We start from the raw sequence: 26,215 nt of genomic DNA on the forward strand, positions 1-26,215 counted from the left end.
ACCAGCGACACGTGCAGCAGAGCGGAACGCTTTGCACTCTTAGAGCAGTCACAGTGCTGTGAGTGTGTGTGTGAAGGTGCAGATGTAAAATGCAAGAAACATAACCCACATTTCCAAGAGAAGCCTGAGGCTGAAGGAGGTTGAGTAACTTGTTGTCTCATAAAGGCCATTCGAGGTGGCCCTGCAGCTCAAGGCCATTCCTCTTAGGGCACTGCTCCTCCCAGCAGGCTCCAGGCTCTGGAGTGTTTCAGATAATGAAAGGAGCATCTCTGTGACAATGATGTTCTCTCCCTGGTACATGGTCCCCACTTACTTACTTCCTAAACACCTCGAGTGCAAGGACAATAGGTTTAACCGAATATCACAAAGATGCCCACTCTTGAATCCCCTTTCTCTCTCAGTTCTCTAAACTCCTAAGGCATTCACCTTCTATAACCAAGAGAAAGTCTTCCAATGTTCCTCCAGAGCAATCCCATGCAGCTGGGTTCCAGGCACTGGCTGAAGCGCCTCCAGAGAAGGCATCTGCCCAGAGACAGATGAGGCGGGCCAGCTCCAGTGCTGATTGGCTCCTTCCCTGGGGACTCCCCAGTCTGACCTTGAGTGGCTGCTCTCTCAGGTTTTTATTCTCTGAAGAGGGGACACCAGCCATCAGGTGGAGCAGGCTCTCTCCCCTTACTTCTTCCTCTGTGCTCTATCATGTCTGGGAAGCCAGCTCTGCAGGCCCCTGGAGGCCCCTGGGCTGCAGCTGTGATGCTGTGGCTGGTGGCGCTGAGGGCCCCAGTGGCTGAGGGCAGAGACTCCCCAGGTGAGTGCAGGGCAGCTGCCCACCGCCAGCCCCAGGGTGGGCTCCGAGGGACCTGGGCTGGGCGTGGGGTGGCTCTGACCTGAGAACAGTCTGTGATCACGCTTTTCCTTTGGGAAAGGGAACTGCTGCCTTCTCATGTCCGCCTTCTGGGACAAGGCGAGGACATGCCACGTCAGGGGCTCCAGCCTGGTGCTGACACATGGAGGGCGGAGACTGGCCACTGCCAGTGACAGGAAAAGGGTTATTTTTGAAGAAAATGTTTCTCCAAAGAAGAGACAGCAGGGCTTGTCCCCAGGACCTTGTGTGACTGAAGACTGAGGGGCTCTGGCTGGGGAAGGTGTGGGGCAGGCCTGTGGGGCAGGTTTTGGGGAAAGGGCCCACCCTCTCTGACCTGAGGGGAGGGCTCCCAGCAAACCCTGGCATCTGCTGGCAGCTGAGCTGGTGCCAGGGGCAGGGGCTCAGCGTCCTCCAGGGACTTAGGGCCCCACAGGGAGGGGGGGGGGGGTTGAGTGCTGAGTTGAAGGTGGCCTGGCCTGAGGAGAAGGGGAGAGTGAAGAGGAAATGGCATGCCGGGAAGCCATTTACAATATTTCAGACAGGGTTCTGTCTCCATGTAAGCGCTGTAGGTGCTCCTGCCGCGCAGTGTAGGTGTCCTGGTCTCTGCAGTTACCTTTGTGCTCTGGGTGCTGTGGGCAGCCCGCCACGCTGGCCACTGGCGCAGCCGCCTGGGATCCAGGTGGTCTAACTGGGAGCCTGTGCCCTTCCCGTGATGAGCCTCCCTTTCTGGGTGTGTGTGTGGGGGGGGGGGGAGGGGGGCCCCTTGAATCTCAAGGGGTAGGAGTTGGGGGAAGGCTCTGTGCCAGGGAGGCGGGGAGAGCGAGCCTGTGGGAGGAGGATGTTGGGTCGGGGCTTTCTGTCCTTGTTCCCCAGACTCAGCCTGTGGGGACGCTGGTCTCTAAGGTTTCGGATTCCATGGGAAAGGGGGCCTTGCAGGGGCGTCCTGACCGTTCTGAGGCGGGGTGGATGGGAGATCACAAGGCCCTCCCAGCGGGTGTCCGGCTTAGGGGGACCCAGGCCCCAGGGCGCCCCTGAGGCTCATTCCCTGTCCCCTCCCCGCAGGGGGCAGTTCCTGAGGCCCAGGGGGTAGAGGGATGGGGCGGCGGGGGCGGATGGGGGCGCCTGTGGGGCGGGGCTGCGGTCTCAGCTGAGAAGGTCCGGGCTGGAGGGGCGGAGGCCTGATGGCGGCTCCCCACAGTGGACTTCGTGCACCAGTCTAACTTCTTCTGCTACTACACCAACGGGACGGAGCGCGTGCGGCTCCTGCACAGATACATCTACAACCGGGAGGAGATCGCGCGCTACGACAGCGACGTGGGCGAGTACCGCGCGCTGACCCCGCTGGGGCGGCCAGCCGCGGAGTACTGGAACAGCCAGAAGGACTTCATGGAGCAGAAGCGGGCCGAGGTGGACACGGTGTGCAGACACAACTACCAGAATGAGGCCGCCACCACCCTCCAGCGGCGAGGTGAGCCCCCCCCCCCCCCCCTCCGACCCAGCCAGTCTCCCCGCAGGGCCTCCGGGACCCAAGCTCAGCGGCGGAGGAAGTGGGGGAGGGGAGGGAGAGGGGTGGACGTGGAGCGGAGGCGGGACAGAGGGGGGACCGAGGGCGGGATGAGGGGGACCAAAAGCACCACCAGCGCAGACCCCTCAGCTGGTCACGAGCCCAGGAGCCCGCCCGCCTGCCCAGTGGGCCCGCAGCATCTGCTCCTCTTTCCACCCATTCTGCACCTCCCTCAGGCAGGCGTGTGCCTCCTTGTCTCTCACTGTGCCAGAGCTGTCCCCGCGCCCCGTACCCCTGTGTCCCATGTCTCTATATCCCTGGGCCCCGTGTCCCTGTGTTCTGTGTCCCGTGTCCTGTGCCCCATGTCTCTATGTCCCTGTGTCCAGTGTCCCTGTGTCCCGTGTCCTAGTGCCGCCTGCCTCCGGCTCCTGCGCTGCTGTGAGCTGGCAGCAACGCCCCCTCCAGTTTCACCGCCTGAGGGTTCGGAGTACACACACACACGCAATATATCACTGTCCTGATGAATTATGTTTTGGCTCTTTGATGTCAAATTATTATTCACGTGAAGTCTGTTTTCCTAAATGTCTGTCGCTAGTCTTGCACCCCTTTTAGCTGCCATTGCCAGGTATGTTTCCGGCCTCTGCCCACAAATCCCCTGGCGCGGTGAGCTCACTCAGCCTTTCTGAGCCTAAGGAGCATGCTCTCAGCTGCCCACTGAGGCGCAGTAGAAAGCAGAAGGGCAAGTGCAGCCTTAAAAGGGACTTTATTACTTGTTTTGTGCTATTTTGCTTAATGCAGTAAACTCTTCATGACTTGGATCTTAATTTAGAATTTGTGAATGCAAAGTCTGAGGAAAATGTTTGCTAAAAGCAAAAACAACTTCAGTGGTTCATAAGGCAGAATTTTTATTTCTTAGAAAGTTCAACAAATGGCACAGTAGAGCTGAAGTTTTGAAGTAAATAAATTGATGCTATTAAATTATTGAATAAAAATTGCTTCAGGTTTCTTTTGACATAGACCTGCCTTCTCTCCCTCCAGAATCACCATCCATTCAGGAGTAGATATTGTGAATAGTAATTATAGCCATTTTATGAGCAACTATTTCTTGACAATTATCTTACCAAACATCCTCTGTGTAATGCTATTTAATCTCACAACTACTTGTGTGTTAGGAGTTAGCATGACCACTCTAATATGCTAATATTGGTACATAATAATCACTTGAATGAACTAGCCCAGCTATGCACTACACAGCAGTCGTTGTGTTCTGTATTGCATGTGAATACTACATGTATACACTGGGAGCACAGCCTCATAAAGCTGTTATGATCAGAAACAGCAAAATGAGTCTGTTCCTGCCTTTTTCAGTGCTGGTGGGATGGAAAGTTCACTTGTGAATCCCTAGTCTGGCTCCAGTGTTATCTGCACACGTTCTCATAACTTTTGCTGACTTTGCACTCTCTCACCTTCATGTCCACATCCTATTGCTACCAAGTGCTTATATTTTTGCCATTTTAGATCTATTTTCATAAAAATTATTCTAACATTTTTTCTTTTTAACTCATGCCCTGTTTTTTATCCCCAGCTGTCTAAAGCTGACAGCTTTTGTAAATCCAGCTAGCTGACCATGCTTTTAGTCAGTCCCTAGGAAGGAGAACCTGACAAGAGTCTAAGTGAGCCTGGCTGGTGTGGCTCAGTGGTTGAGCACTGTCTCATGAACTGGAAGGTCATGGGTTCAATTAGTGGTCTGGGCACATGCTCAATCTGTGGCTTTGATCCCTGGTCAGGGTGCATGCAGGAGGAACAGATCAATATATTTTTTTCTCCTCCCCCTTCTCTCTCTCTCTCTCAAAATAAATAAATCAATAAATCAATCAATCAATCAATCAATAAATAAATAAGTAAAATGCACACGTGAAGTATTCAGTATAGTTTCACACCGTGAGAATAAGAGAGATGCAGTAAAATGGCAGGAGAGGCGGGGGACAAGATGTGTAAATAGGGAGGAAGAGGTCTGTAGTATTTGACCACACGAGGCAATCTGAGGACATAAAGGAATCGAGACATGGCCAAGCATGATGTCTATCAGTGTTACATGTTTTCAAAGTTCTCTTTTCCTTCAAATATTACAAACTTTGGAAATAACATTTATTTATTTTTGTCTCTGTTACTAGATTGCAAGTTCTATAAGGGCAGGGACCGTGGTCTGTTGTTTACCTTTCTTTTCTTAGTGCATGTGGAATTTATATTTGTTGAATGAATGAATAAGTGAATCAGTAAATGGATAAAACATAGGTGGCATATATGGCATGGACATGAAGTTTATTATTTAATAGTATGCATCCTAATGGGAGTTTGCCACAGAATGGCTTCTGAGCTGGGTTAGGCTAACAGCCGAGAGGGCTTTGTTGATGGTGACACTTGAGAAGTGCTCCTGCCCTTAAACCCTGTCCGTGTTTCCACTGAGAATGGCAGGGAAGAGCCTGTTTGAGAATGTTGCTGCGGAGGGAGGAAGTGATGCTCACTGCTTCCTGTTCTGTTGGACATAAACTGTCTGTAAGGTTCCTAATCCTCAGTCCCTGTCACTGTTCCTGAAGCCGTGACCAGTGCTGAGGGTCTCAGGCCCCTGAGACTCAAACTGATGCATTCTCTCCACTGTGCGCAGCTGCGGGACCAACAGGAAACAGGGTCGCTGCCCTGGTGGGAGTCCCTGGAGCGGATCCCAGGGTCCCTGTCAAGGTGGAGGGAAAAGAAGCCCAGGCTTTTCATCTTTATTTAAAAACATTGTGACTAGTGGCCTGTATAACCTAGCAATTTAAACACTTCAAGGGCTTCATTTTTATTAATTGTTAATAGAATAACTCCCATAAAATTATTGCAGTTAGTTCTTGACTCGGAAAAGTTAACTGACTCATGTGTTTACTCAGCTAATCAATGGCCCAGCCTGGGTCCTCATCCCGGTCTTGGAATCCAGGCATCTTTCCCGCTGGTTCAGGGAGGCCCCTCCCCGTGGGTCACACCTCACTCTGTCTTTTCCTGTCTGTTACCCCCCCTCCCAGCGGAGCCCACAGTGACCGTCTCCCCGGCCAGGACAGAGGCCCTGAACCACCACAACATGCTGGTCTGCTCGGTGACGGACTTCTATCCAGCCCAGGTCCGAGTCCGGTGGTTCCGGAACGACCAGGAGGAGACGGCCGGCGTCGTGTCCACCCCCGTCATCAAGAACGGGGACTGGACCTACCAGGTCCTGGTGATGCTGGAAATGACCCCCCAGCGCGGAGACGCCTACACCTGCCGCGTGGAGCACATCACCCTCCAGAGCCCCATCACAGTGGAGTGGCGTAAGGGGACTTTCTTCCCTGCACCCTGGGCCCCACAGACAGAGGGCAAACAGGGCCCTGGCTGTCCCATCACATCCCTGCCCCTGATGCCACTGCTGAGTGGACATCACAGGATGCTAGTGCCCTCTGGTGCCATGTCAGGGGCATCAGATCTCATTGTTTTCAGACACTAGGGAGGTCACTCTACAGTGTACACTGTGCCCGGTACCCAGCCTGGGAGCTCCGGGGGGCAGACTGTGGCAGCTGATGACGGGGCTTGGGGTCCAAGGTTAGGATGTGTGTGAAGGAGCAGGACCCACTTTCCCCTGTCACCACCCACGGTGCCCAAGGGCTTACTGGCTGGTCCTGCCCCGGGGTGGAGGCTCCCAAAGGGCCCCTGTGGGTTTGGGCACAGAAGCTGACACCCAGGCTCTGCTCCCCAGGGGCGCAGTCTGGATCCGCCCAGAGCAAGATGCTGAGTGGCGTCGGGGGCTTCGTGCTGGGGCTGATCTTCCTGGGGCTGGGCCTTGTCGTCCGTCACAGGAAGCAGAAGGGTAAGCACCTGGGAAACGGGAAGATGGGCTGTGCCCGGGACCTTCTGTTGAGGGGCCTCTGCATCTAGGTGTGACTCACCTCCCGACCTGGAAGGCAGGAGCCAGGCTGGTGGTGGGAGAGGACGAACAGCGGGGCTGGTGGTGGGAGAGGACGGACAGCCGGGCTGAGAGGACGGACAGCCGGGCTGGTGTTGGGAGAGGACGGACAGCCGGGCCCGTGGTAGGAGAGGACGGACAGCCTGACTGGTGTTGGGAGAGGACGGACAGCCGGGCTGGTGGTGGGAGAGGACGGACAGCCGGGCTGAGAGGACGGACAGCCGGGCTGGTGTTGGGAGAGGACGGACAGCCGGGCCCGTGGTAGGAGAGGACGGACAGCCTGACTGGTGTTGGGAGAGGACGGACAGCCGGGCTGGTGGTGGGAGAGGACGGACAGCCAGGCTGAGAGAGGACAGACAGCCTGGCTGGTGGTGGGAGAGGACGGACAGACAGCCAGGCTGGTGGTGGGAGAGGACGGACAGCTGGGCTGAGAGAGGACGGACAGCCTGGCTGGTGGTAGGAGAGGACGGACGGACAGCCAGGCTGGTGGTGGGAGAGGACGGACAGCCGGGCTGAGAGAGGACGGACAGCCTGGCTGGTGGTAGGAGAGGACGGACGGACAGCTAGGCTGGTGGTGGGAGAAGACGGACGGACAGCCGGGCTGGTGGTGGGAGAGGACGGACAACCTGGCTGGTGGTGGGAGAGGATGGACAGCCGGGCGAGGCTTTGGACTCGAGTTCATGGGTTGAAAGGTAGCCCTGCCACAGGCGTGCTATGGCGAGAGCCCTGGGCTGAGAGCTCATCCCTGTCTCGCTGGCCCCTTTCCAGAAGCTGCTTCTTTAAGGTCAGTGCATTGGTTTCCCTTCCTCCTGGTGAAAGGTCCACTCATTCGGGGGATTGCAGCTTAGGGCTAAGGCCGTGTGGCTGATGGGTAGGGAGGACATAGATTTCCAATTGAGTTGCTTCTCTCATTGTCTGTGGGTGGGAGAGGGACCGGCTGTGTGATGAGACCTGTCTCTGTGTAAAGTCCTTTGGTGGGATCTCGAGGGCCTCCCTCAGGTGCTGTCTCTGCTCTGACTTAATGGGGGCGGGGAGGATGGCGGGGGTGCTAGGACAGGAAAAAGAGGGAGGGGTGGGAGGTGAGTGTATCTGGTCACAAAGGTCGTGGTTCATGGCGTGTCCCTTCCAGAGACCAAGGATTTGGGGAGAAGCTCGCCCAGTTTCTGAAGGAAGCTCCGGGCTTGTTATCCAGAACCAGGGTTTAACTTTGGTGAATCTTTCTGTGAAGGCAGAGCTACGTCTTGGGTGGTAGGCACAGGGATGATGCCCACTTTGTGCCACATGCTGGTGGCTCCTGCCTGTGGGCACTTACAACTGACTCCTAGTGGTGGACAGAGGGTTAGTTTCATTAACTTTACTAAAAAGATGAAATGCTCATATCCCCCTAGGGTAACAGCTGTCTGTGTGAGCCAAAGTGTGTGTCCTCTTCAGCTGATTTCACCCCGACAGACTCTGGGGGAGGTGATGAATGTATGTGGGAACTCAGCTTTACCTGATGCTGCTGGGCCAGAGAGGTGGCGACAGGGTGTGTCCTCAGATGTGGGTGCTGACCACTCTCTCTCCTACAGGGCTCCTGCGCTGACTCCTGCGGGTGCTTTGAGTGGGATCGGCTGTGTTTCTTCTGAAATGCCTGCCTGTTGTCCTCGCCCAGATTTCCCAGCTGCCTGAGAGCCTGCTCCCTCTGAGATCAGCGTCCCAGTTACTCTGATGCAGTCATCCAGGCATCTCCTGTGACCCCCTAGAGGCCATTGCTGTGGCCTTGGGGTCTGTCCTGTGGGCTGCCATCTGGGTGTACTCAAGGCCCCCAACGCATTTTTCTTTTGTCCCCCCTCCCCCACCTGCTGCACTGTCCAAGAGAAGCACATTAAAGCCTTTACCTGACTCCAGAGCTTTTGTCACAATTAAGCACGTTATCTGTATCCTGAGCCTTCTTACCTGGGTGGAGGCAGGAAGCCCCTGCAGAATGGAAGGCGCAGGCTTTGCCCCTGGAGGGAGACTAGAGCATCGTGGGGTGGGGTGCTGTGATAAACGTGGGCAGAGAGAACATTTCAATGGTCCTCCTTCCTGGCTCTTTGGTTATTGATGTTCAGTGCCGTGGCCACAGGATATGCGGCCTCTCTTCCAGCCTGGTGGGTCGAGGTGTGTCAGCAGGTGGAATTACCTGGCCCAGGTACAGTGTCCCCTCATGTCTCCGAGAACCAAATTCATGTCTCAGATGTCTTGGCAAATCACATTAATCAAGGTCAGTTTTTATTTTTGGAAAAGTAAAACCAGCAATAAAAGAAATATTCTTGGTTCCAAATGATTGAAAGTTTAGTTTGCTCATGTTACAGTGAAGGCTGGGGTCCAGTTGATTTCAGAAGAGACTGGATCCAGGTATTCATTGAGGTCTTAGTCGTCCTCTTCCTGTTATAACTCTATCTGTGCCCCTTTCTCTTCTCCTATATTTCTCTTTGTTCCTTTATATTTTTTCAGCTTGTCTGCATCTTTTCCTGTCTGACTCTGCATCCCTGTGTCTCTTGCTCTTTCATTGTATCCCTGTCTCTATTTCAAGCTGTACCTCTGCCACCATTTACCTGCATCTATTGACCTCCCTATGTTTCTTTTTGCATCTTTCTTATCACCGCACAACTTACCTTTGTTTCTGTGTGTGTGGGGCTATTTCTCCGTTTTCCTCGACCCACACGGAAAATGACAGGTTCCTGAGTGGAGGAGCTGGGGATTAAGAAATTAAAAAAGAAGAAAAAGAAAGGAGACCAAGACATAGAAATAGAGACAAGCTGGGACCCAGGTGGGGGACTGTCACTCTGATGGAGACAGTCAACTACCCACCACAGATAACACGGTGCATTTATTTATTTCCAAAAAAGGGGTGGGGGTTTAAGAAATTTTGGGTGTGCCCAGGTCCTATTCATTCCTTATTCCTAGGATTTAGCATATTAAGACCTGGGTAAGTCAAGGTCCTATTCATTCCTCATTCCAAGCACATGGATAAAGATAAGAAATCTCTACTGATAACAGTCTCCCACATTTTGGGGAAACATGTTCCCAGGGCATGGCTCTGCCTATGCCCTGAGTTCAGCTGATGATAATTAAAGGTCATCCATGTGCATTCCCAAGGAGCCCTCTACATCTGTGTAGGTATGTGACTGCCTGTCTCTGTTGTATATTTCTAGAGTGTCTACCAAAGTTTGAACCATTTTAGGAAAGATTCTGGTTGACTCTCCTTAGTAACATGCACAACTCTCAAAAGCATCATCATGTACATGGATACAGAGAGCCTTGCGTTCAACCCCTTCAGTAGGAATATGGACTAGACCAGGGGTCTGCAACCTTTAAGACATAAAGAGCCACTTGGACCCATTTCCGAAGGAAAAAAAACCTGGGAGCCGCAAAACCATTGCGACATTTAAAACAAATATAACACTGCATATATTGTTTCTTACCTTAATGCTATATACCGGATCGTGCAGTTAGCTGTCAATCTGAAGAAAAAAAGGACTTTTTCACTTAACAATGTAAAATATATTTTTGCAAATTAATAGCTAATTAAAATATTTAATTTACCTGGTTAATAGGATTTTTGCTCTTGAACCTCAGTGCACAGTGTCTGCACATCAGGGCTGTAAGCTGTTACCTTCATTTTCACACAGGCCCGAAGGAAAAAAAACCTGGGAGCTGCAAAACCATTGCGACATTTAAAACAAATATAACACTGCATATATTGTTTCTTACCTTAATGCTATACTATATACCGGATCATGCAGTTAGCTGTCAATCTGAAGAAAAAAAGGACTTTTTCACTTAACAATGTAAAATATATTTTTGCAAATTAATAGCTAATTAAAATATTTAATTTACCTGGTTAATAGGATTTTTGCTCTTGAACCTCAGTGCACAGTGTCTGCACATCAGGGCTGTAAGATGTTACCTTCATTTTCACACAGGCTTGCAAGTTGTCATCTGTGAGGAGTGATCGATGTTTGTTTTTAATATACTTCATGTTGGAGAAGACCTGCTCACATACATATGTGGAGCCGAAGATCAACAGGACTCCAAATGCATACTTTTTCATGTTTATATAAGTGTTGGGGATGGCATTCCATGTTTCGAATACAAGTTTGTCCTGTTTGGGAAGGTTTTCAATATCACTCCATTTATGATTCTGAGCCAGAATGGCCTTCTGACAGGCAGCATCCTCAAGAGTAGCGGCCAAGCATTTGAACTTGGACACCCATATATCTTTGTTGGCTATGTCGGCCAGTTCCATCTCAAGATCAGGTTGACTTACACCTGCAAATGCAGTCATATTCAATAGGGATGGATCGATCGCAAAGGGAGTGACAGGGAAGGATAATGTGGTTTTGTCCTCTCTGAACTCACAGAATCGTTTCCCAAATGAACTTTGCATTGTGGTGATTGCAGACTTCAAATGTCCCAAATTTATCATATCATGACTTTGTTTGAACTCTCTCTAAGAGGGAAAGTGAGACAGTGTACCTCTCTGTAAATCTTTGACAAACACTGTCAACTTGAGCTCGAATGCCAAAACCTCCTCCAGCATGTGCAGGGCTGTGCCTCCTTCCCCCTGAAGGGTTGTATTTAGTGTGTTTAGATGTGCTGTCATGTCTACCATAAAGTGTAATTTTTCCAGCCACTCTGGTTGTTCCAGCTCAGGAAAGGTGAACTCTTTGCTGGCCAGGAAATTTTTTACTTCTTCCAAACATGCGACAAAGCGTTTTAGCACCTCGCCTCTGGACAGCCACTGGACCTTGTTGTGGAGCAGGAGGTCAAAATATATGCTTTCCACCTCATCCAATAGCAAACGGAACTGGCAGTGGTTTAAACCCTCTGCCATTATCTTATTAACAATCTGAATGACCACATCCATCACTTTTGTGCATTCCGGGGGAAATGTTTGAGCACACAATGCCTCTTGGTGCAGGATGCAATGAAATGAGAGCAGCATTCTACCCAGAGCCTTCTGCAGTAGAGCCACAAAGCCCTTCTGTGCTCCTCTCATGCTCGGTGCCCCATCAGTAGCCACTGAGACCAGGTGGTTGGTGTTTATTTTTTCAGCACTTAAATAGTCCAGGACAGCCTTACAGATCCTCACCCCTTGTTTGGTCTTTTAGTGGTATCAGCTCAATCAGTTCTTCCTGTGGCCCAAAAGAGTTCACATATCGGCAGAACAGCGCTATTTGTACAATATCACCTTTATCTTTGGACTCATCACAGGCGATGGAGTACGCCACAGCTGAATAAATGTCTTGAATTTGCTGTTTGCTAATGTTTTCTGCCATTTTTAGGGTTCTGTCTTTGACAGTCTTCACAGAGAGAGGCATGTCTTTAATTTTCTGCACAATTTCATTCTTGTTTTTGAAGTCTTTGTATAGATGTTCTGAAACCTTAATGAATGCTTCTTTTATATACTCTCCATCTGTGAACGGCTTCCCGTGGTTGACTATTTCCTGAGCGGCCACAAAACTAGCATATGTTGTGTGGAATTTTCAGACTTCACCCACTTCTTGAAATTATTTTTGCTCCTATCAACCTTCCTCATAAGTTCTACAATGGCTTTTCATCTCTCATCTCCATCTGGATATTTTTCAGCAAAGGCTGTGTGTTTATTCTGGAAGTGTCTTGCAACATTCGACTTTTTGTTGTTTGCAAATTTCTCACCACATATTAAACATACTGGTAAACCAGTCTCGTCAGTAGAGAATGCAAATGATTCAGTCCATGTATCATTAAACACTCTGTTTTCTTCAGAAAATTTTCTCTTCTTGCCTTTATCCATGGCTGGCCTACCGGGGGTCGAAAACAGGGATGTAATAAGAAATCACAAAATTAATCAGGGCCCCAGTGTACCATAAATCACAATCAGTGCCTGGTGTAAATAATAATTAATAATGAGGGCCCAATATCATCCTCATCATTATAAAAATAATGTTTTTGTCACTTTTTGGTAATAATTTCTTTTTCTGATCTCCTCAAGAAGCCTTCCTCATCATAAAAATATTTTTTCTCACTTTTTTATTATTTCTTTTCCAAACCCCTCAGAATTACTCTTCCTCATCATAAAAATAATTTTGCCACTTTTTAAAAATTATTTCTTTGTTTGACCCCCTCAGAATTACTCCTTCTCATAGAAATAAACGTTAAATTAACAAGTCACCTTTTTTAAAAAAAAACAATTCATCAGGTCCCCAATATTTTGTAAATTAATTAGTGAGCCATGCATGCCATAAAAATAATTCATCAGGCCCCCCAATATTCCGTAAATTAAATTAAATAAATTAAATAAAAATGTAAATAATAATTTAATTAATTTATTTATTTAAAAGTAATTTTTTATATAATAGCCACAAATTTCCTACAGTGTACACCTTACAAAAGGACCTGTCTCCCCTGCTTAACCAACAACAAAAATTAGTATCTGTTAATTTTTTTTTTTTTTTTACCTGGCTGCTGTTTTTTCTCTTTTAGGCTCTTGTTCTCCACTCACTGTACAGGCCCGACTCCCAGTGACAGTCACACTGCAAGTCATCTCTTTCTCTTTCTCCAGTCCTCTCTGTCCTCTCTGTCTTCTTTTTCCTTCTCCATTTTTTCTCTTTATTGCTTTTTAAAAATTTTTATTATTTTTCAGTGTCCCCTCTGTCAACACCTCTTTCCCCTCGCAGCAGTCTCCTCCTCCCCAGCTCAGAGGTGCACGCTCAGCGTGCCCTCAGTGACAACACACGCTGTGATGTAAGGGAAGAGGCTGGGCCAGGACAGGGACACTGTGGTTGCCTAGTGACGCTAAGTCACTGGCAACCTGCCACACAGAGTGCCGGGAGCACCAGAGGCGGCGGAGGTAAGTGATACAGCTCCCTGCCCCCCACTGCTATCGGCCCTGCTAGTGTTGGCCCTGCTGTCGGAGCCGCGGCAAAGCTTCAAAAGAGCCACATGCGGCTCTGGAGCCGTAGGTTGCCGACACCTGGACCAGACCTTCCAGAGATCTTGGTGATGTGTAATGGCTGCCCAGTGTGAAGGTGTCCACACCCACCATGTGGAGCACCCCGGCCTCCAACCCCATCACAGTGGATGGCATAGGGGGCAGTGTGTTTCTGTGGGCCCTGGAGAGGAGTGGCAGAGTATGCTCTGCTTCCAGGGCGCATTGCCAGAAATGCTGACTCACACCCACCTCACCCCTTGTCTCCTGCCTAGTCGCCTGATGGCACTGCTGAGCTGGAATTCCCCAAGGACAGAGCTTTCCTTGTCCGGGGATGTAGTGACCTGTTGAATCCTGTTGATATTCTCTTCCCAGGTGTTAAAGAGGTCCCTGCACTCGAAGGCTTCCTTGACATGGGCCAGCACAGAAGGCTGGACTCCATCTCAGTCTCTGGGTTTGTTATATGGCCAGGTGGCTGAGAGCTTGTCTTTGAGATAATGGAAGGCCTTCCTTCCTCCCTGCTCCCTCACCCACTCACTGGTGTTATGCCCAGATTTCAGGATCCCCCAAAACCACCAGGGAGCCGAGTCCGATGCAAAAGCAAAAGAGCCATTTATTCAGGCTAGCCCAAGCTCTGTCTTACACCAAAGCAGCGGCGAGGTGGAAGAGAGTGAGCTTCAACAGATCAAAGGGTTTTATAGGGGTCTTGGGAGGGGTGGTGATGTCACTGCTTTGGCTGACCCCTATTGCGGGGGCCTGAAGCTGTGGGGATCTCCCTTTTCCGCATCCCACATGGAAAGAGAGATGAACGAATCGGTTCTAAGTGGAGGTGCCCAGGGGTTAAGAAATATTAGAAATAAAGAGAGAAGACATAGAAATAGATTTCAAGCTGAGAGCCGGGAGGGCCGCTGACCTCCTCTGCTGGAGAGACAGACTGACAACCTCCTAAGCCATGCAGCATATCTATTTATACTCCAATCCAACAAGGGGTTTCACAGGAAAACAATGAGCCTGGGAGAGCCCAGGTCCCACCCACTCCTTCCTCCTGAACAAACACAAGCCAGGAACTAAGAACATCTCCGCACTCCCAGGGCAGGAGTACAACTGACATGATTCTGCCAATATCCAGGGCCCAGTCAGCAACAATCTATAGAATGTCCAGGTGTCTTCCCATTTGGCCCTCTACACCTGATTGATTGGGTGAGGGCTAGGGTCCAGTTACACAGTGACATACAAAATGGAGGATCAGGAGTTAGTCCCGCCCTGCCCCACAGTACAAAATGGAATCAGGAGTTAGCCTCGCCCTGCCCCCTTAACTGAGTCTGATGATGAAATCAGAATGGAGAACAAGGCTTTTCTGTGGCCATTGTCTTTTGAGCCCCAGGCTGTGAAGGTGTGGGCAGATACACCCAGGAGAACTCTGCTCCCCAAGGTCTGAATCTGCCCAGAACAAGGTGCTGAGTTGTCAGAGGTTTTGTGCTGATTTTGTCTTCTTCTCGGGATGAACACTGTCATTTATCAAGGGAGTTAAGACTGGTAACACTTAAGGAAATGGGAACACTTGTGTGGGTGTCTAGGGAGCCCTTATTCTCTCTATATAGCACTTCGCTTTTGAAGCTGCAAAGACAAGCAAATATATTTTTGACAATATTTTCTATAAGGCTGGATACTGAACCTGACCCAGAGGTTAGGCAGACATGGAGATCTGACTTTTCTAGTAGAAACATAAGCCCTCTTATAAGGGTAAGTGGTCCAGTATGTTCTAGGGCATTCTTATGGTTCCACACTGCCACACTGGCCACCTGCTGGGGGATTCCTTTTAATGACAGGGTCAGTCTTCTTCCCTTTCAGTGACAGCTTCATAGCAACAAATATATTGCATCCAGATTTCATTGGATAATATAATCTTTAACTAATAATTTAAAATAATAGTAATCCTGTATATACAAGTTTCTAAAAGAAGAGCTCAGTCTTAGTAAGCATACATCTTGGAGAAATGTATGGGTGTGCTAGAGAAAAACCTGCTGGTATTTACCCTGTGGCTTTAACCTCCATCACATCAGGATACATTTTTCAGGGACAGTGGCAGTCATCAACATTCCATAAGCTTATTCACATTTCCCAGATTCCTCTGTGGTTCATGTGGAATAATGTGACTAGTACCAGGCAATAGAACTTGAAAGTGGGTGTTAACTGTGTCTACTTTGTCTTTTTCTGGAAGCCATTGTTGAGATGATTAATGGTGTACAAGATGTTGGAAACTCCATAAGCCAGAACCCTTGAATGTAGAATTGAGTCCTCTTTATTCAGTTAAGGCATGAAGATTAAATTTCTACTGCAGGTTAATAACTTACTGCAACATAACCTTGACTCCTGATGACCTGGGAATGTTTAATTTAAGGAACAGAATTCATAAGTTAACAGAGAGAGTCAGTTGAGTTAATGGAATTTAAGAGCTGATAATTAAAAAAAAATATTTACTTTGTTTTCTTCCACCCCCAAAATATATGTATTCCCAGTGACTAGAACAAGTGCTCCTGTAGAGATGCTCTCCTGATCCACCCAGTCTCCTCTTTTCAGTAATCAAAGATTTATTCCTTCAGTTGCTGGCTGACAGTTAGCTCAAAGCTCTCCTCCAGAGTAGCCTTAGGTGAGAATGGCTGCCTCACCCAATGTCAGCCCCTTCCCAGGGGAACTCTCCAGTGACTGCTCACTGTGGGGCTGTAGAGGTCCCGAGCCTCACCCTAATTTGGGTCAACTCTGAAGGGCCCTTGAAGCTTCAGAACTCCCTCAAGATTTGGATGAGGACTTTTTGGGCTGTATAATTGTCCAATTGCTAAAACTCTGCTTTAAATCATGAGTCACCTTACATCACCCTTCTTTCAGTTACTATTTTCATTCACGTGCTTATTTTTGTGTCTTCATCCCTTAAGTGTGGCCTTCTTGGAAGATGAAAGTATTGACATCACTGCTCTTCCTTCTTCCTCTTCTATAAGCTTCCACTTGCCAAATTGAGGTACCCACACTTATAAAAAATATTGTCAAAATTGAAAATGTTAACATTCTTTTGTAACAATGATTGTCTTGGGGTCTGTTCATAGCTTATTTCTAAAAGTTGAATCTCTTTTTAGTGATGCCCTGGATTGAATATGCTGTTTCTTGGATTCCTTGTCTTCCAAATACCTTTTAAAAAAAGTAAAAGAGCTCAGCCTACATGGCTCAGTGGTTAAGCTTTGATGTATGAACAAGGAGGACAGGACATGGTTGGATTCCCCATCAGGGCACATGCCCAGGTTTCAGGCTTGATCCCTAGTGGGAGGGAGGAGGGGCATAGGAAGTAGCTGATCAATGATTCTCTTATCATCTCTCTCTTTCCATCTCTGTGTCACTCTCCCTCTTCTTTCCTCTCTGAAATCAATAGAAATATATTAAAAGATTTTTTAAAAGTCAAAGGCCAAGTGCACGAATTTATGCATGGGTGGGGTCGGTCAACCCAATGGGGGCGGATTGAGGCTGGGCCTGTTTGGGGAGGAGGAGACGGTGGGAGGTTGGTTGGCTGGCCACCCCATTGGGGGTTGGGGACTGGTCCCGGTTAGTGGCTGTGGGAGGGGTTGTGAGAGGTTGGCTGCCCAGCCACACACCCGATTAGTGTGTGGGAAAGGTGAACAGGGGGTGGCGCTGGCTGTGGGGAGGAGCTGCAAGTGTTTGGCTGGCTGGCCCTGCCCCTGATTGGGGTGGGGAGCTGATCTGGGGTGGGGTCAGGTGAGGCCAGGGGCTGTAGGAGGTTGCCCTGACAGATGCACCCCCTATTGGTCTGGGAGGGGGGGGAGGATCAGGGGTTGGGCAGGTTAGGGGGAGGGGCAGTGGGCCTATGGGGGTGGAGCCGGCTGATGGAGGCAGGGCTGGCTGGGGTCGGAGCTGCAGGAGCTTGGCCAGCCAGGTCCGCCCCTCAATCAGGCTGGTTCACTGGCCACAGTGGGCATCATATGCATTGGTTGTTCCAGTTGTTCCAGCATTCTGGTTGATGGTTTTTAATTTTTTATTTATTCATTTATTTATTTTAATAAATCTTTATTCAGATTATTAGAGCTGTTCCTCTTTTTTTCCCCCCATATCTCCCCTCCACCTGATTCCTCACCCCTCCCCATGCCCTTACCCCCGCCACTGTCTTCATCCATAGGTGTAAGATTTTTGTCCAAACTCTTCCTGCACCCCTCACACCTCCTTCCCCCTGAGAATTGTCAGTCCACTCCCTTTCTATATCCCTGATTCTATTATATTACCAGTCCATTCTGTTCTTCAGATTTTTTATTTACTTGATTTTTAGATTCACTTTTTGGTAGGTATGTATTTGATGTCTTTTTGTTGTTCATAATTTTTACCTTTACCTTTTTCTTCCTCTTCTTAAAGAATACCCTTCAGCATTTCATATAATCCTGGTTTGGTGGCAATGAACTCCTTTAGCTTTGTCTGTGAAGCTCTTTATCTGACCTTCAATTCTAAATGATAGCTTTGCTGTGTAGAGTAATCTTGGTTGTAGGTTCTTTCTGTTTATCGCTTTGAATATTTCTTGCCACTCCATTCTGGCCTGCATAGCTGACAGTCGTATGGGTACTCCCTTGAAGGTAACTAACTCTTTTTCTCTTTCTGCTTGTAAGATTCTCTCTTTATCTTTTGCCTTGGCATTTCAATTATGTTGTGTCTTGGTGTGGTCCTCTTTGGATTCCTCTTGTTTGAGGTTCTGTGTGCTTCCTGGACTTATAAGTCTATTTCTTTCACCAGGCAGGGAAATTTTTCTGTCATTATTTCTTCAAATAAGTTTTCAATATTTTGCTCTCTCTCTTCTTCTGGCACCTCAATAATTCGGATGTTGGCACACTTATAGTTGTCTCTGAGGCTCCTTACACTATCTTCATATTTTTGGATTCTTTTTTCTTTTTGCTTTTCTGGTTGGGTGTTTTTTGTTTTCTCATATTTCAGTTTGATTCTTGGGGTATGTTGATCTACAGTTGAGTTTCTGTATATTCTTTATTTTAGATAGTATATGCTTAATTTCTGACTGGTCCTTTTCCATTTTTTTTTTTTTTTTGGCATTCTCATTAAGGTCCTTGAATGTCTCACTAAACTCCTCGGAGGTCTCATCAAGTTTCTCAGCGGTTTTTAAAAGCTCTTGAGTAACCTTATAAATGTGGTTTTGAACTCTATGTTGTCCAGTATTTTGCTTTCCTCCATTTCTTTCATTCGTGACATGCTTCTGTGCCTCTGCATTTTGGGGGCTTCCCTGTGTTGATGGAGTGGCTTTGTGTGGTCGGTGACCTATAGGGGCCAGTAGCTCAACCTCCCCAATCACTTGAGGTGGACGTTCTTGGTATACCCCTTTGTGGGCTGAGTGCAAAGTCTTGGTGTAGTTAAGCCTTGATTGCTGTTGCTACACTGGGAGGAGTTGACCTCCAGGCCAATTGTCTGTGAGGACCTGCTGTGTCTCTAATGGAAGAACTGCTGTGCTGGAGACATGCTTATGGTGTAGACTTGTTTCAGTGAGGCTTTAATGCTCACTGAGTCTGCCTCTTGAATGTGTCACTTACGAATGTGAGGAGTTGAAATCTAGTGTCTCACACTGACCACTAGGTACACTGGCTTCTGGATCTCCAATGGGGTGCAGGTCAGCTATTGTCTGAGGCCACCCTGTAGGAGCCACAGGGAGAACTACAGTTTTTTCCTCTTTGCTTGGGGTTTGGAGGTTTTGGAGCTATCTGACCCAGGTTGCCAGTTTGCTAGGTTAAGCTGCAATAGGGAAGGCCATTCATATGCAAAAGCTGCTTCTTGGAGCTTGGGTGGGTTAGTAGGTTGTGTGGGGCGGGGTCTCAGGGCATCACCAGGCTAGGGTGTGGCAAACAGCTAAGGCTGCCAACCAGCCATCCCTGCACCTCTGACCATGTCCCCGTGTCTTGCACCCCAGCACAGCAAACAATAATTCCTCTATGCAGCTCTGCAAGCAAGCCAACCTCACTTTTCAACCCGATGGCAGACAGTCCAGCTTATCCCCATAGGTGTTTGGGTCCTCCACATCTTCCCAGAAACTGTATTTCAGAGAAATCAGGAGCTTATATTCCTTTGGGTTGAAAAGGAAACAATGCCCTCTGCCAGCCTGGTTCGCATGTATCTCCCTACTTTAGCTTTTCAGCGCTTGTGCACATCTCAATGCTCTTTTCTATTTCCTTGTAGTTGTAGAACTTCCAATCAGCCAGCTTCCCCGTGGTTCTGGGTGATAGACATTTTGTCTTTTAGTTGTAGTTTTGAAATTGTGAGAGGCAGCTGTTTAGGTGTTTACCTATGCTGACATCTTGGATCTTCCCCTGGTTGCTGGTTTTTTATATGTATAGATTAGTTAATGAGAGAACTAGCATGATACACTAGGTACAGTAGCCATGGTTTCATATTACCCATGGGTTCATTTTCTGAAGTTTCAGTTACCTGCAGTCAACTATAGTCTGAAAATATTAAATTGAAAATTTCAGAAATAAGCAATTCAAAAAATATTTTGAGAGAGAGAAATGAGAGAGACCAAATTCACATAGCTTCTATTAAAACATATTGTTATAATTGTTCTATTCATTCTTTATAATTATTAATCTCTGTGCCTAATTTATAAATTAAACTTTATCATAGATATGTGTAGAAAAAAACATCATATATATATATGGTTTGGTTACTGGGGGGTCTTGGAACATATTGCCCATGGATAAGGGGGAACTACAGTGTAAGAAAAATCCTTTTGTTTTCTTGTAGGTATTTATTTTTAAGCTTTATTTAGATATAATTGACATATAACATTTGTAAGTTTAAGATATACAATTGTTATGCCCAGATTTGTGATCCCCAAGGACCTCCAGGGAGCTGAGTCTGATGCAATTGCAGAAAGCCTGAATTCCATGCCAGCATGGGCTCTGTCCCACTCACGCCAACCTCGTAGTGGAAGAAAGAACAAGCTTCCACAGGTCAAGGGGTTTTATAGGGGTGGTGATGTCACAGCTTTGGCTGACCCTGATTGGTTGGGTGAGGGCTAGAGTCCAGTTACACAAAATGGAGGATAGCTCTGCCCTACTCCGCCCTGCCTCACAGTACAAAATGGAGTCAGGAGTTAGCCCTGCCCCACCCTGCCCTCTCATTCCCCCCTTGTCTTATGTGCATAAGTCAAATCATTGACAGCCTGCTTGCATTCATTGTTCTGTTATCTAGTCTTACTTAGCCCTGGACTTTCTCACTGGCTAATAAAAAGCTTCTTGACAACATGAGTAAGAATCAGTATAAACAACAAATACAGTTACCAAGACCCTTAGTACCACAGTTCCCGTAAGTATTGTCCTCACTGAAGTCCTGTTCCCCTCCTCTAGGCATCAAGTTTCCTCCTGGCCTGCGTGGAGCCCAGGCTAGGGATCTCATAGGTGAGGTTGATTCAGGCCATGCAGGAGCTGGGAGTCATGTAGTCAGATCTGGGTGCCGTCTACTTCAACAGCCGTGGGCGTGCTCAGGATAACAGTGTAGTATCCTTTGAGTCCTTGGGCAGTGAATTTCTTTACCCACACTGAGTTCCTGGGCTACAGGGTCTGCTGTGGGCACTGGCAGTCCATCTGGAACAAGAAAACTACAGAGCCTGTAAGGACTTGAGCAAAGGAATAGTTTTGAATTCCAGTTTTCTCCTACTCCCTGACCCTGGGAAGGATGGAGGGAGGTTTACCATACATGATCCCCAAAAGATGGGGGAGCCCATCCCAGTAGAAGGTACACCTGGCCCATAAGAGGGCGAAGGACAGGGGGTTGGTCCAATTTTCGCAGGTTCTAGGACACATTTAGTTAAACTCCTTTTCAGAGTCCTGCTTAAGCCTGTCCCAAGGCCTGAGCTATACTTTGAGATACCTTGGCTACAAAGGTTGGGCTGTTATCTGATCCCATGACTACTGGCAGCCCGAATCTAGTTATAATCTCCTGACCACTATAGAGGCAGTTCCTGTCCCAGTGGGGTATACTTCAACCTAATCTGAAGTGTCTACAAGAACTAGACCTTAATGCTGGTGGCTTAATCTCTGAAATCCACCTACCAATGCTCTCCTGGGGAAGTTTCCTGGGACCCGAATTCCCAGCGGGACCCCCTTACCTTGCTTAACATTTACTTGTGCATAGACAGTACTTCTAACAACTCTGCCTCACAGAAGCTCAGACATCTTGGTGACACCTAAGTGGGTAACCTGGTGTCACTGGGCAACTAACGTCTGACCTAGAGCCTCTGGGACCAACAGCCTGTCATCTGGAGGGTCTACCAATCATCTGGTCCTTCAGTTGCTTTCTTCTGTTCAGCCAACTCCTTCCGGCTGCAGTTGGTAACCCTCTTTCTCTGTGGATGGCACAGTGTCCCCATCAAAGGGCCTGGATTAAGGCCAAAAGTTCAGGAACTGTGCCCAAATGGTGTGGTCCAGGGTGACTACCGCTGCCTCTACCTCATCTGGTGATGATGGCAGCACTGCGTCACCTCCATGCAGCCACGAATGGGCTCCTCTGGACCATCATCCATAAGCAGGCCAGTAGGGCTGAAAGCCAGTGTAGCTCCTGGCCCAGAGTCTGCTTATCTGCCTCCTTCACCAGCAATGCTGTGGTAGCCACTTCCCGGAGGCACACTGGCCACCCTGCTGCCACAGGGTCCAGTCTCTTAGGCAACAGGTCTCTTCCAGGGACCTAGAGTCTGAGTGAAAATCCCTTTGGCAATGCCCCTTACCTCACTCACGTAGAGGTGGAAGGGCTTCACCACGTCTGGCAAGGCTAGGGCAGGTGCTGAGGCGAGAACCTTCTCAAAAGCCCGTTGTTCCACTTTGGTCCAGTTCAGCAGCTGCATTCCCCCAGTATGTGTTCCTTCCAAGGTCCAAAGTCCTTTTTTGATGTCCAAGGAGGCTCCCCGGACTGATGTATGGGTCCCATCGGCTCTCTCAAGACTGAATAGGCTGCCCCAGGGTCCACTGGAAATTAACAGGCTTGCCCTCCACCTGTAAGGTTACCCTTGGGGGCTTATAGAAAGGAGCCCCAGTCCTGTCAGTCCTTTTTCATAAAAATCTTTATCAAATTACTCTCAAACCTTCTTTCTATATCCTTCAAAAATACATAATGATGCCTCAAATCTTATAGAAAAGGCTAGGGGAGGAGGGAACAGGCCCAGCTCCCTGTTCCCAGGCCTACAGCCGCTTGAAATTTAAAATGCCACATTTTTCCTCCAGATAGAGATCTCAGATTTTGATAAGCCTGAAAAAGGGAAATGGGGGAATTTCTAACTGCGCCTCTAAGCCCCCTAACAGAACTCGGTGAGAAGTGTCCAAGCAATTACCGGGAGTTAAATCACACAAATAATTATTCTCACACTGTTTTAAATCCTTAAAATATAAATCAAACATCACACTAATGTAACTATAACAGTCTCATTGGAGGGCAGGGGTCACAAGGGAATTTCTCTCCTTGTCCCTGCCATTGCTACTCAGAACAACCCCTGGAGGGGGATGGACGCTGGGCGGGCAGAGGTAGAGAGCGTGGTGCAGGTCCCAGATGGCAAAGGAGGTGCTCCCACCGAGGTGTTTTCATCCAGCAGTCCACTCTGTTTCCACTGGGAAAGGCGCTTGCCTCCTGCTAGCAGGGGGAGCAGTGACCCCTACATTGCAATCAGACTTCCTGAATTTTCTGAAAAGCCCCTCTGCTTGAGGGTATTTCTTCTAAAGATTTTACAACGTACTGTAATCATTAATCACATCAATCTTAAATGGCCGATTGAGACTGTTACTAAGCGAGTCCCCAAGAGATGGACCACCAGAGCCAATTTGATTAAGCATGCTAGAATTTATTACAGATTCGAATACGGGCTCAAACCTTGGCTGACGCAGCAGCCAGCAAACACCCAGGTAAGAGCCCCGATGGAGGGGCAGTCCCTCCAGAGCGCTCACACAAAAGCACAGACAAACACACACCTACCGCGGCCAGTCAGGCTCTCCGGACCGGGGTCCCTCATGGTCCTGGCTGGGGATTCCAGTCATGATCCCCAAGGACCACCAGGGAGCCGAGTCCGATGCAATAAACAAAAGAGCCTTCTCCATGCTAGCATGGGCTATCCCACTCACGCCGGCAGCATGGCGGAAGAGAGCGAATATCGCCCAGTCCAGGGGTTTTACTCAGGTCGGTGGTGATGTCACTGCCTCGGCTAACCCTGATTGGCCCCTCAGGACAAAGAACTGGCCAATCAGTTATCTGTTCCTAAATCCTAAAGACTAAATTCTAAAGATTGGGGACAGCCCGCAGGGTTGGTTCCCAGTCACACCCTGCTTGACTTTGGAATGTGGCCATATCTTGACCATAATACAAAAGCAGAACTAAAGGTTATCTACAGTTTCTACCCCTGAAGCCACTGAGTCAGTGGGAGTCAATCTCCTGTAACTACCCTATAGTTTAAGCAAGTAATGGAAGGTGGAAGTCAGATAGCAAGGTTAAAATTCAAACAGCAGTTTTTACCCAAGTATGAGTGCTACCATATTTCAGAGACAAACAGTAGTTAACTTTAGAATTCTGTTCCTGCTTTTAGCCTTTTGGACCACAATTGTTACAACTTCATAATTTCAAATTAATAAACATAGACATACCAAACAAGTAATACATCTTGAATTCTTAATTATTTATTCTAGGCATTTAGTTACTGAAAGGGCAGGGCGGGGCGAGGATGAGCTCCCAACTCCGCCCCGTAGGGCGGAGTTATCCCTAGCCCTCAAAACCCCTGGACCGGAAGAAATTCGCTCTCTTCCGCCATGCTGCCGGCATGAGTGGGGGAGCACATGCTAGCATGGTGAAGGCTCTCTTGCTTATTGCATCGGACTTGGCTCCCTGGTGGTCCTTGGGGATCATGAAGTCTGGGCATAACAGATGGGGGATTCGTCCGGGATCCCCCGGACCATTAGGGAAAACCCGGTCCGGAGAGTCTGACTGGCCGCGGTAGGTGTGTGTGTCTGTGTTTTTGTGTGCGCGCTCTGGAGGGAAGTAAAACCCCTTGTGGAATTGGTGCCCGAAAACGCCTGGTGGACGCACCATGAAGGCCACGGGCAGGAGGATCAGAGGGTCCCGAGAGGGACCCTCATATGGGGAGAGGAATGGCGTGAGCCGTTGCCTCACCTGCGGAAAGTGAACCTTTCCCAGGTCTGAGTTTGGTATCTGTGGGCGACATGGCGCCCCAGGATGAAGCCGGCGAAGTGTGGCCGGCGTGGCGGTGCGGGGCCCCTGGCGGCGTTGGGTCGGAGGGGGGGCTCCCGCGGGGCTCAGTCTGCGCGTTGGAGCGCGGCTGGGCAGTGGTGGCCTCGCTCGGGGAGCAGGCACCTGGGCTAATTTGCTGGCTGCCTGGGAAGTGGAGCCGGGAAGCCGCTGGGGCGACCCGCGCTTTCTCCTCGGGGGCTGCCTGAGTAGTGTGGCTGGGGTGGCCAAAGCAGCCTCGCCCCAGGGGCCTGGGCCATAGGGGCCTGGGCCAGCGTAGAGACATTGGTCCCTGGAGACATCAGGTACCGGAGAAGAGCTCAAGGGCAAATCTCTGTGCTCAGTAAAGAGAAAAGGCCAGTTCAAAACGAGTGCGCATAGTTTTGGGCTGTGCTTAAAAACACTTTTCTGGGTACAGAATAAGTTTTAAAAGTGGTGGAGATAAATTAAAACTGGTTTCCCAAGTCATTGTAAGCAGCTCTTGAAATTCCCCGCCATGAGGCGGAAACTAGATGGTAATGGTAACAAGTTTACGTGAATGGTGGTGAATGGCCGTTAATGGCTGAGAGTCTTCAGGTAAAGAATGTGTTCATTTGCATTTGTATGCTGCTCCAGATTCAGGAGTGGCAGGTAATTGGTGGTGAAGCAGCCCACAATGGTTAGTCTTCCTTGTCATTGGTATCAGCTAAGCAGAGTCATATAGCTACTTAAGTATGAATTGTGATTGACCTATGATTTTCTGACATTGTCTTAAATCCTAGTAAACTGCCTCTGGTGTGGAGAGGTCTAGGGGAGGCCGGAGAGCGCAAGACTATTAGCTCTCCTACAAAGAGATTATTCAGTGCTTTGTTTGAACTTCAGAAAAAAAAAATTTTTGAGATCTGAAAAAACTGTATGATTAGATCTGTTGCTGAAACTTTACCCTAAGTAGGATATATTAAAAATGTAATGTTATTAATCTAAGAAATGCCAAATTTATTTGACTTGCCAGCTTTAAAAGTTCAAAGTATAAGTTGAATTAGGAAAAGTTAATTGCAGTAACTAGATGCCTAGAATATGGCAGGCTAAACTGTATTATATATGTTAAGAATAAGCAGTAATGATCAAAGATCTCAAGGATTGATTTATTCTCATTTGTCAGATGAAAAAGTATGTAATGCTTACACTTAAAAAAATTATTTTAAGTCAGTGATGCAGTATTTTTTTTAAAGTCAGTTTTTCTAAAGTAATGTTTAATGTAACATATGAAACTTTTATATTTGATTTGTTTTGTTTTGCTTTTCTCATATGCCATTGTTGTTGAATTTGGGCTTGTACCTGCATCTTGTATTTTGTTTAAACTTTGGGAATAATTTTTGGTTTCAGTCATGTGTATCTACTTTAGAATTGTGTTAAAACAATGTGAAAACAATTATTTGTATGATTAACCCCCCGAGACTGCTTGGACAATTTTCACCGATGTTCTGCAGTGGGGAGTAGAGGGGCTTAGAAATGTAGATAAATCTATATCTGTAGGGAAAATGTGGCATTTTACATTTCAGGTGGCTGTTAGAGGCCTGGGAACAGGTACTGGACCTGCTCCCTCCTCCCTTGCCTTTTAAAATTTGAGGCATGGTTATGTATTTTTGGAAGATAAGATTTTTATAGAAATTATAAAGAGTATGTCCTGACAGGTTAGCT

General features: G+C 48.2%; 1 protein-coding gene and 2 long non-coding RNA genes across 3 annotated transcripts in view; 2 read left to right on the forward strand and 1 right to left on the reverse strand.

Moving 5' to 3' along the window:
* The first annotated feature begins 602 nt into the window (after positions 1–602).
* On the forward strand, positions 603–8,255 carry LOC118705669 (HLA class II histocompatibility antigen, DQ beta 1 chain). The gene is made up of 5 exons (XM_036414697.2): positions 603–805; positions 2,061–2,330; positions 5,426–5,707; positions 6,130–6,240; positions 7,905–8,255. The coding sequence occupies exons 1-5, from the start codon at positions 697–699 to the stop codon at positions 7,916–7,918; spliced, it is 786 nt and encodes a 261-aa protein (XP_036270590.1). The 5' UTR covers positions 603–696; the 3' UTR covers positions 7,919–8,255.
* Positions 8,256–9,468: 1,213 nt separating this feature from the next.
* Positions 9,469–13,769, reverse strand: LOC118705697. Its single transcript, XR_004983771.2, has 2 exons — positions 13,316–13,769; positions 9,469–9,649 (listed from the first exon to the last, which is right to left on the reverse strand). It is a non-coding gene; the product is annotated as an uncharacterized LOC118705697 (long non-coding RNA).
* A 4,933-nt stretch (positions 13,770–18,702) lies between these two features.
* LOC118705693 overlaps positions 18,703–26,215 on the forward strand; it is a 29,998-nt gene continuing 22,485 nt past the window's right edge. Inside the window, exons 1-2 of the long non-coding RNA XR_004983766.2 lie at positions 18,703–18,712; positions 26,145–26,149. This is a non-coding gene — a long non-coding RNA (uncharacterized LOC118705693). The remainder of the gene's footprint in view (positions 18,713–26,144; positions 26,150–26,215) is intronic.

The sequence above is a fragment of the Pipistrellus kuhlii genome, unplaced genomic scaffold (genome assembly GCF_014108245.1).
Source record: "Pipistrellus kuhlii isolate mPipKuh1 unplaced genomic scaffold, mPipKuh1.p scaffold_m20_p_5, whole genome shotgun sequence".
In the NCBI taxonomy this organism is placed as follows: Eukaryota; Metazoa; Chordata; class Mammalia; order Chiroptera; family Vespertilionidae; genus Pipistrellus; species Pipistrellus kuhlii.